Below are 9447 nucleotides of genomic sequence, written 5' to 3'. Positions count from 1 at the left end.
GCCATTTTGTTGCATCACAGGGAGTTCCCTTATGGGATTCCCAGCCCCGCCGTCGGCGCGGGGCCTCCTGAGCGATCCGCGTCCCCCTGTCGCCTCCGGAGCTGGAGGATTCCACGCGTCCGCTCCCCCGGGGGTGTTCGGGCCTCTGGGGGTAGTCTTTAATGGTGCGGTTCAGTCCTGCCCCCCCCTTTCCCGCGGAATGGTTCCTCCCGGATGACTTCCCGTAGCACCACCCCCCCCACCGGAAGCGGCTCCTCAGCGGCAGCCAATGAGAAACACTCCCGCATAGCAGCGGCGTCCTATCCGAAAGGGGTAGGGGCGGGCCTGAGGCGGTTGCCTGGGTGACGACCCGGAAGTGAAGCTTCACTCCCGGAAGCAGCCGCGGCGCGGCCATGGGCTCCTCGAAGAAGCACCGGGAGCGCGGCGGAGCCGAGGCGGCCGAGGAGGCTCCGGCGGCGGCGGGGGCGACCCCGGCGGGGGGAGCAGCGCCGCGGGGCGGCCCCGGGAGCACCGCAAGCACCGGCACCGCGGCGGGGAGCGGCGAGGGAAACGCAGCCGCTCCCGGGGGGAGCGAAGCGGCGGCGGTGGCTCCGGTGGCGGTTCCGGTTCTTCCTCGTCCCGCCGCGAGGAGCCGGGAAGGAGCGGCCATGGCCGGGGAGGCGCCGAGCCCGAGCGGCGCGGGAAGAGGGAGCGGCGGGAGGAGCGGGAGGAGCCCGGTGAGGGCGCGGGGGGGCGGTTTACGGGGCGCTGGGGGAAGTTGGGGGGCTGTGAGGCACAGGGAGAGTGTTATGGGGTGCTGGGGTGTGTTTGTGGGGTGCTGGAGGGGGGCTGTGGGGCCCAGGGAGGGTGTTAGGGGGGCCTGGGGGGTGCGTGAGAGAGGTTTGTGGGGGGCTGGAGGAGCCTATGGAACAATAGGGGGATATTCTGGGGGGCTGGGGGGCCCAGAGAGAGTGTTTTGGGGGGCTGTGGGGCACCGGGGGGGATTTTGGGGTGCTGGGGGGGCTGTAGAGCACAGGGAGGATGTTTTGGGGGGCTGGGGTGACACAGGCGAGGGGCTGTAGTAATGGAGAGAGAGTTTATGGGGGGCTGGGAGAGAGTTCTGGGGCCTAGAGGGGGGATTCTAGGAGTGAATATGGGGCACCTGGGGTGGGCTTGTGAGGTGCTGGGGGGGCTGGAGGGGAGTTGTGGGGTGCTGGGGTGGGGTTTGGGGGGCTGGAGGGGAGTTGTGGGGTGCTGGGGAGGGGTTTGGGGGGCTGGAGGGGAGTTGTGGGGGGCTGGGGAGCGGTTTGGGGAGCTGGGGGGTGCTGGTGGTGGGCGCAGGAGGAGCTATGGGGTAAATGGGAGGGGTTTGGGGGGGGCTGGAGGGGAGTCGTGGGGTGCTGTGGGGGCTGGGGGTTACGTGGGGGGTGCTTTGGGTGGGGAAGCACTTGGGGGGCTCTTGGGTGTCCGGTAGCTGTGGGGGGTGGAGCAGGAGCCCCCGGTTCTTAGTTAACGACCCCCTCATTAATGAACCCCCAGCTGCAGCCCCCAAGGCCACCGCGGCCGAGTCGTCCCTCAGCGTGGAGGAAACCAAGTGAGCAGCCCCCTCCCCCCGACTCTGGGAGCTCCCCACCCACTGGGTGACACCCCTCAGGGTGCCCCCACCCCCCAAACCCCCCCCCACCCTCCCCTCACCCCTTTTTTTTCCCCCCTCCCCCCCCAGCAAACTCCGCGCCAAGTTGGGTTTGAAGCCTCTGGAGACGACGACTGTCAAGAAAGGTGGGTGCTTCCCCCCCGACGCCCCCTCCCCACGCTTTTGGGGGCACCCAGCACCCATTTTGGGGGGGGTGTGTGTGTCCCCTCATACAGAGGCCGGGACCAAGGAGGACCCGGTGGCGGCCGACGTCATCAACCCGCTGGTGCAGCGGCAGCGCGAGGAGATCCGGGAGAAGCTGGCGGCCGCCAAGGAGAAACGGCTCCTCAACCAGAAACTGGGGTGAGGCACCCGTGGGTGGGGGGCGGCGGCGCCCCCAAAACCCCCTCTTTTTCACCCTAAACCGTCCCCAGGAAGATCAAGACGCTGGGGGAGGACGACCCGTGGCTGGACGACGCAGCCGCCTGGATCGAGAGGAGCCGGAAGCTGCAGCAGGAGAAGGAGTTGGCGGAAAAAAGGGTGGGTGAGGGAAGCTGGGGCGGCCCCTCCCCGTCCCCGCGCAGCGTTTGGGGCAGGGAACCCTGAAACACCGCGATTTGGTTAAAATTTATGTACAGTTATTTATTTAGGGCGCTACTTCAATGTTTTAAGGGTATTTACAGGTTAGCGTAGATTCGTACGTCGGTTTTCCAAAATGTGTTCCAGAAACGGCACTTTGAGGGATTGATTTTTTCCCAGAAAACCACTTTTTTGCTTTTTTGGGGGAAAAAAGGGTCTTTTTCTAATCCCTTTTGCGCCTTCCCGGCGCGTCCCCGTCCCGTCGCCGCGGGATGGTTGGGTGGTTTGGCCGCTGGTTGAGCTCCTCGGCCGCCAACCCGCCCCCAGATCCTGTCCGGAGGGCGAATCCCCGGCCCCGGGCCCGTCCCTTGGCTCCTCTGGCGCTCCCAGTGCTCCCAGTAGCCCTGGGATGATCCGACTGGTCCCTCCCCGTTGCAGGCCAAGCTGCTGGAGGAGATGGACCAGGAGTTCGGCGTCAGCACCCTGGTGGAGGAGGAGTTCATAAGGAGGAAGAGGGTGAGTCGGGGGCCCTTGGGGACCCTCGGGGACCCTCGGGGGCCCTTGGGGACCCTCGGGGGCCCTTGGGGACCCTCGGGGACCCTCGGGCGTGGCCCTGAGCCCCTGCCCCTCCCCCCGCAGGACCTGTACAGCTCGCGGGACCTGCAGGGGCTGACGGTGGAGCACGACGTGGGGGCCTTCCGGGAGGGGGAGACCCTCGTCCTCACCCTCAAGGACAAGGGTGAGCTGGGGGGGGGACGCGGGCGGTGGGGGGCGTCAGTGCCCGGGGTGGCCCCAGGGGACGGGGGGTGGGGGGTGGGTGGGCGTCGGGGTCCAGGATGTCCCCAGAGGGACACGAGGAGGGGACGTGGGACCCGTGACCCCCCCCAGGGTGACACGGGGAGGGGACCCGGTGACACATCAGCTCCCTGTGTCCTGCGGGTGACCCTTGACCCCTCCCCGTGTCCCCCCGGGGCTGGTGCCCCTCACCCTGTCCCCCCCCCAGTGTCCCCAAGGATTGTCCGCCAGCCCCATGTCCCCAAGGACTGTCCTGCTCACCCTGTTGCCAACCCCTTTCTGCCCCAGCCGTGTCCCCACGGTGTCCCCACGGCGTCCCCACGTCCTATCCCCATGTCCCCGACTGGAGTGTCTCATCCTGGTGTCCCCCCTGTGCCCCTCGGTGGCCCTGAGCCCAGTGCCCCCCCGTGCCACCCAGTGTCCCCAGCCGTCCCCGTGATGTCCCGCTGTCCCCGTGCTGTCCCTGAGCCCGGTGTCCCCCCGGTGTCCCCAATCTGTCCCCATGCTGTCCCCAAGCCTGGTGCCTCCCTGTGCCCCCTGGTGCCCCCGAGCTGTCCCCGTGCTGTCCCTGAGCCCTGGGGTCCCCCTGGTGCCCCCCCGCTGTCCCCGTGCCGTCCCCAAGCCTGGTGCCCTGCTGTCCCCGTGCTGTCCCCAAGCCCGGTGTCCCCCGAGCTGTCCCCGTGCTGTCCCCAAGCCCGGTGTCCCCCCAGTGTCCCCGAGCTGTCCCCGTGCTGTCCCCAAGCCCGGTGCCCCCCCAGTGCTCCCCGGTGTCCCCGAGCTGTCCCCATGCTGTCCCCAAGCCCGGTGCCCCCCCGGTGTCCCCGAGCTGTCCCCATGCTGTCCCCAAGCCCGGTGCCCCCCCGGTGTCCCCGAGCTGTCCCCATGCTGTCCCCAAGCCCGGTGCCCCCCCGGTGTCCCCGAGCTGTCCCCATGCTGTCCCCAAGCCCGGTGCCCCCCCGGTGTCCCCGAGCTGTCCCCATGCTGTCCCCAAGCCCGGTGCCCCCCCGGTGTCCCCGAGCTGTCCCCATGCTGTCCCCAAGCCCGGTGTCCCCCCATGTCCCCCCATGTCCCCCCAGTGTCCCCGAGCCTGGTGGAGCCCGGTGCCCCCCCATGTCCCCTGCTGCCCCCAAGCTGTCACCGAGCCTGGTGTCCCCTGGTGACCCTGAGCCCAGTGCCCCCCCATGTCCCCTGGTGTCCCCGAGCCTGGTGCCCCCCTGGTGCCCCCCGGTGTCCCCGAGCCCTCCCTGAGCCCGGTGCCCCCAGTGTCCCCGAGCCGTCCCCGAGCCCGGTGCCCCCAGTGCCCCCCGGTGTCCCCGAGCCGTCCCTGAGCCCGGTGCCCCCCAGTGTCCCCGAGCCCGGTGCCCCCAGTGCCCCCTGGTGTCCCCGAGCCCAGCGCCCCCCGGTGACCCCCGGTGTCCCCGAGCCGTCCCTGAGCCCGGTGCCCCCCAGTGTCCCCAAGCCCGGTGCCCGAGCCGTCCCCGAGCCCGGTGCCCCCGGTGCCACCCAGTGTCCCCGAGCTGTCCCCGAGCCCGGCGCCCCCCTGGTGCCCCCCGGTGTCCCCGAGCCCGGCGCCCCCCGGTGTCCCCGAGCCTGGTGTCCCCGAGCCGTCCCCAAGCCCGGCGCCCCCCCGGTGCCCCCTGGTGTCCCCGAGCCCGGCGCCCCCCGGTGCCCCCCCGGTGCCCCCCCAGTGTCCCCGAGCCCAGTGCCCCCAGTGCCCCCCGGTGTCCCCGAGCCCGGTGCCCCCAGTGCCCCCCGGTGTCCCCGAGCCCGGCGCCCCCCCGGTGCCCCCCGGTGTCCCCGAGCTGTCCCTGAGCCCGGTGCCCCCCCGGTGCCCCCGAGCCCGGTGCCCCCAGTGCCCCCCGGTGTCCCTGAGCCCGGTGCCCCCCCGGCGCCCCCGAGCCCGGTGCCCCCTGAGCCCGGCGCCCCCCCGGTGCCCCCCGGCGTCCCTGAGCCCTCCCCGAGCCCGGCGCCCCCCCGGTGACCCCCGGTGTCCCGAGCCGTCCCTGAGCCCGGTGCCCCCCAGTGTCCCCAAGCCCGGTGCCCGAGCCGTCCCCGAGCCCGGTGCCCCGGTGCCACCCAGTGTCCCCGAGCTGTCCCCGAGCCCGGCGCCCCCCTGGTGCCCCCCCGGTGTCCCCGAGCCCGGCGCCCCCCGGTGTCCCCGAGCCTGGTGTCCCCGAGCCGTCCCCAAGCCCGGCGCCCCCCCGGTGCCCCCTGGTGTCCCCGAGCCCGGCGCCCCCCGGTGCCCCCCCGGTGCCCCCCCAGTGTCCCGAGCCCGGTGCCCCCAGTGCCCCCCGGTGTCCCCGAGCCCGGTGCCCCCAGTGCCCCCCGGTGTCCCCGAGCCCGGCGCCCCCCCGGTGCCCCCCGGTGTCCCCGAGCTGTCCCTGAGCCCGGTGCCCCCCCGGTGCCCCCGAGCCCGGTGCCCCCAGTGCCCCCCGGTGTCCCTGAGCCCGGTGCCCCCCCGGCGCCCCCGAGCCCGGTGCCCCCTGAGCCCGGCGCCCCCCCGGTGCCCCCCGGCGTCCCTGAGCCCTCCCCGAGCCCGGCGCCCCCCCCGGTGTCCCCGAGCCGTCCCCGAGCCCGGCACCCCCTGATGCCCCCCGGTGTCCCCGAGCCGTCCCCGAGCCCGGCGCCCCCCCGGTGCCCCCCGGCGTCCCCGAGCCGTCCCCGTGCGTCCCCAGGGGTGCTGGAGGAGAGCGAGGACGTCCTGGTGAACGTCTCGCTGGCGGCGCAGGAGCGGGCGCAGGAGAGCGTCGAGCTGCGCAAGAAGAAGCCCCTCTACGTCCCCTACGAGGACGAGGACCCCGCTGCCGCCCCCCAGGTGTGACCCCCGGTGCCCCCCAGTGCCCCCCCAGCGCCCCCCCCCCGCCCCACCCCATCTCACCCCGCTTCTTCCCGCGCCGCAGGGCCCCAAGGAACACGTGGTGCTCCCCAAATACGCCGACCCCCCCCAGCGCCCCTCCTTCCGCCTCGGCCCGGGGGGGACGCAGGGGTCGGGGGGGGCCACGGGCCTTGGGGACCCCCGGCAGCAGCCAGGCCCGGCCCCCCAAAGCCTGGAGCTGCCCCCCCTCCGCCTGGCCCCCGAGTACCTGACGCCCCAGGAGATGGTGAGTGCTTTTGGGGTGGGGGGGGCGGGGGCTTGGGGTGTTTTGGGGGGGCTGTTGGGGGGATTTGAGTAATTTTTGGGGGATTTCTGGTGTTTTGGGGGCTGCTGGGTGGATTTGAGCCCTTTTTGGGGGGATTTGGGGTAACTTGAGCCTGATTTAGGGTGTTTTGGGGGGCTGTTGGGGTGATTTGAGCCCTTCTTGGGGGAATTTCGGATGTTTTGGGGCCTGTTGGGGGGATTTGAGCCCTTTTTAGGGGGGTTTGGGGTAACTTCAGCCTGATTTGGGGTGTTTTAGGGGCTGTTGGCGTAATTTGAGCCCTTTTTAGGGGGATTTAAGGTGTTTCTGGGGGGCTGTTGGGGTGATTTGAGCCCTTTCTGGGGGTGTGTGGGGTGTTTTGGGGGGCTATTGGGGGGTTTGGGGTGTTTTGGGGGTTGTTGGGGTGATTTGAGCCCTTTTTGGGGGATTTGGGGTGTTTTTGGGGGGTGTTTGGGGTATTTGGGGGGCTTCTGGGGTGATTTGTGTTCTTTAGGAGGGTTTTGGGGGGGTGATTTGAGCTACTTTTGGGGGGGTCCCTTGAGGGGGGGGTTGGGCAGATTTGGGGTGTTTGGGGGATGGGGGCTTATTTTGGGGTCGTTTAGACCTATTTGAGCCCCTTTTGGGGGGGGTTGGGTTTATTTCACGCTAGTTGCCTCAGTTTGGGGGTGACATTTTGGGGTCAGTTTGGGGGGGATCGGGTCTGTTTGGGGGCTTTAAATGTTTTGGGGTTATTTGTAGGAATTTAATTAATATGGGGTGATTTTGGGGGAGGTTTTGGGGGGGGGAGAGCCTTTTTTTTGGGGGGGGTCTTTGGTTCTGGGGGGTCAGCGTTGGCGTGAGCCCCAGGATATTTGGGGAGGGGGGGCTTCCAGCCCTGGGGCATTGTGGGTAATGGGGGGGGTCAGCCCCGGGGCATTGTGGGTACCGAGGACCCTCCCTCGCCCCCCCAGAGCGTCGCCTTCCGGAAGACGCGGCGCCGGGTGCGGCGGCTCCGGCGGAAGGAGAAGCCCCTTCGCGCCGACGACCTCCTGCCCCTGGCGCCGGGGGGACACCCGTGGGGACTTCGGCTCCAGGTGGGCGCCCGTGGGTGCCGGGGAGGGTCCCGGGGGGCACCCGTGGGGACTTCGGCTCCAGGTGGGCGCCCGTGGGTGCCGGGGGAGGGTCCCGGGGGGCACCCGTGGGGACTTCGGCTCCAGGTGGGCGCCCGTGGGTGCTGGGGAGGGTCCCGGGGGGCACCTGCGGGGACTTCGGCTCTATGTGGGCGCCCGTGGGTGCCGGGGAGGGTCCCGGGGGGCGCCCGTGGGTGCTGGGGAGGGTCCCGGTGGGCGCCCGTGGGTGCCGGGGTGGGTCCCGGGGGGCACCCGTGGGGACTTCGGCTCCAGGTGGGCGCCCGTGGGTGCTGGGGAGGGTCCCGGGGGGCGCCCGTGGGTGCTGGGGAGGGTCCTGGGGGGCGCCCGTGGGTGCCGGGGTGGGTCCCGGGGGGCACCCGTGGGGACTTCGGCTCCAGGTGGGCGCCCGTGGGTGCCGGGGAGGGTCCCGGGGGGCACCTGCAGGGACTTCGGCTCCAGGTGGGCGCCCGTGGGTGCCGGGGAGGGTCCCGGGGGGCACCCGTGGGTGCTGGGGAGGGTCCCGGGGGGCACCTGCAGGGACTTCGGCTCCAGGTGGGCGCCCGTGGGTGCTGGGGAGGGTCCCGGGGGGCACCTGCAGGGACTTCGGCTCCAGGTGGGTGCCCGTGGGTGCTGGGGAGGGTCCCGGGGGGCACCCGTGGGTGCTGGGGAGGGTCCCGGGGGGCACCTGCAGGGACTTCGGCTCCAGGTGGGCGCCCGTGGGTGCTGGGGAGGGTCCCGGGGGGCACCCGTGGGTGCTGGGCGAGGGTCCCGGGGGGCACCCATGCGTGCTGACCCCCTTGCTTCTCCCCGCCAGGTCACGAGGGCGAGGCCGCCGCGTGCAGGAGGATGAGGAGGGCGGGGAGGGGGAGGCCGAAGCGCCCCCCACCCCCCCCGAGGGGGCCGCCGCCGCCCCCCCCCAGCTCCCCTCGGACGACACCCGCCTGGAGAGCATGGACATCAGCAGCGAGGGTGCGGGCGGGGGGGGGCGGGGGGCTCCCGGGGGCGGCGGGGGGCTCCCGGGGGTGGGGTGGGGGGCCAGGCACCGCCCCCTAAGGGTGCCCCCCCCCCCAGACGAGGCGCAGGGCCCGGCCTCGCCGCCGGCGCTGGAGGAGGACGAGGCCGAGCAGGAGCTGCAGAAGCAGCTGGAGAAGGGCCGGCGCCTGCGGCAGCTCCAGCAGCTGCGCGAGGCGGGGGGCGAGAAGGTGAGAGCGGGGTGGGGGGCACCCCACGAGCCCCCAGCCCCCCCCCCCACGGGCCTGGGGTCCCCCCCCGAACCGGGAGATGGGGGATCCGGGCACCCCCCCAGCACCCATAGAGACCTGGGGACTCCCCAGATGAGGCGATCTGGGGGGGCACCCTTGTGTCTGGGCACCCCCACGCCTCCCCCCAGCACCCACAGAGTCCTGGGGATCCCCAAAATGGGGGATGGGGGGTGGTGGTGGTTTGGGGGGGATGTGGGGGGTGACCCAGGCCCCCTGCCCCACCCAGTGATGGTTTGGGGGGGATGTGGGGGGTGACCCAGGCCCCCTGCCCCCTCCCAGTGGTGGTTTGCGGGGGCTGTGGGGGGGTACCCCGACCCCCTGCCCCCCTGATGGTGGTTTGGGGGGATGTGGGGGGTGACCCAGGTCCCCTGCCCCCTCCCAGTGGTGGTTTGGTGGGGCAGTGGGGGGGTACCCTGACCCCCTGCCGCCCCGGCAGTGGTTTGGGGGGGGTGACCCCGACCCCCTGCCCCCCTGATGGTGGTTTGGGGGGGATGTGGGGGGGTACCCCGACCCCCTGCCGCCCCGGCGGTGGTTTGGGGGGGGTGACCCCGACCCCCTGCCCCCCCCGGCGGTGGTTTGGGGGGGGTGACCCCGACCCCCTGCCCCCCCCCGGCGGTGGTTTGGGGGGGGCTGCGGGCGTCCCCCTGACCCCCCGGCCCGCAGGTGCTGGAGCTGGTGCGGGGGGCCGGGGGGGCGCCGGGGCCGGACCCCCGGGCGGGCGCCATCGTCTTCAACGCGACGTCCGAGTTCTGCCGGACGCTGGGCGAGATCCCGACCTACGGCCTGGCCGGGAACCGCGAGGAGCACGACGAGCTCATGGTGGGGGGCCGGGGGGCGCCGGGGGGGGGGCTGGGGGGCCTGAGGGGTGGGGGGGGGCTGGGGGGGCCGGGGGAGGGCAGGTCGGGGGGCCTGGGGGTGATGGGAGGGCTGGGAGGGGGGCTGAGGGGTGGGGG

At 72.4% G+C, this 9447-nt stretch overlaps 1 protein-coding gene across 1 annotated transcript; it reads left to right on the top strand.

Annotated features, from left to right (window-relative positions):
* Window positions 1–213: 213 nt before the first annotated feature.
* SART1 (spliceosome associated factor 1, recruiter of U4/U6.U5 tri-snRNP) lies at window positions 214–9359 on the top strand (the record flags this gene model as incomplete). The annotated part of the gene is given in 15 exon segments (XM_064440313.1): window positions 214–223; window positions 330–716; window positions 1519–1573; window positions 1703–1758; window positions 1849–1975; window positions 2047–2152; window positions 2630–2707; window positions 2831–2930; window positions 5662–5801; window positions 5887–6087; window positions 7074–7166; window positions 7168–7196; window positions 8047–8201; window positions 8304–8434; window positions 9158–9359. Coding segments are annotated over 15 exon segments (1870 nt in total), but the record flags the coding sequence as incomplete, so codon positions are not given.
* Window positions 9360–9447: the final 88 nt, after the last annotated feature.

Source organism: Phalacrocorax carbo, unplaced genomic scaffold (genome assembly GCF_963921805.1).
Source record: "Phalacrocorax carbo unplaced genomic scaffold, bPhaCar2.1 SCAFFOLD_462, whole genome shotgun sequence".
Classification (NCBI taxonomy): Eukaryota; Metazoa; Chordata; class Aves; order Suliformes; family Phalacrocoracidae; genus Phalacrocorax; species Phalacrocorax carbo.
This window is presented reverse-complemented; position numbering and strand designations above follow the sequence as displayed.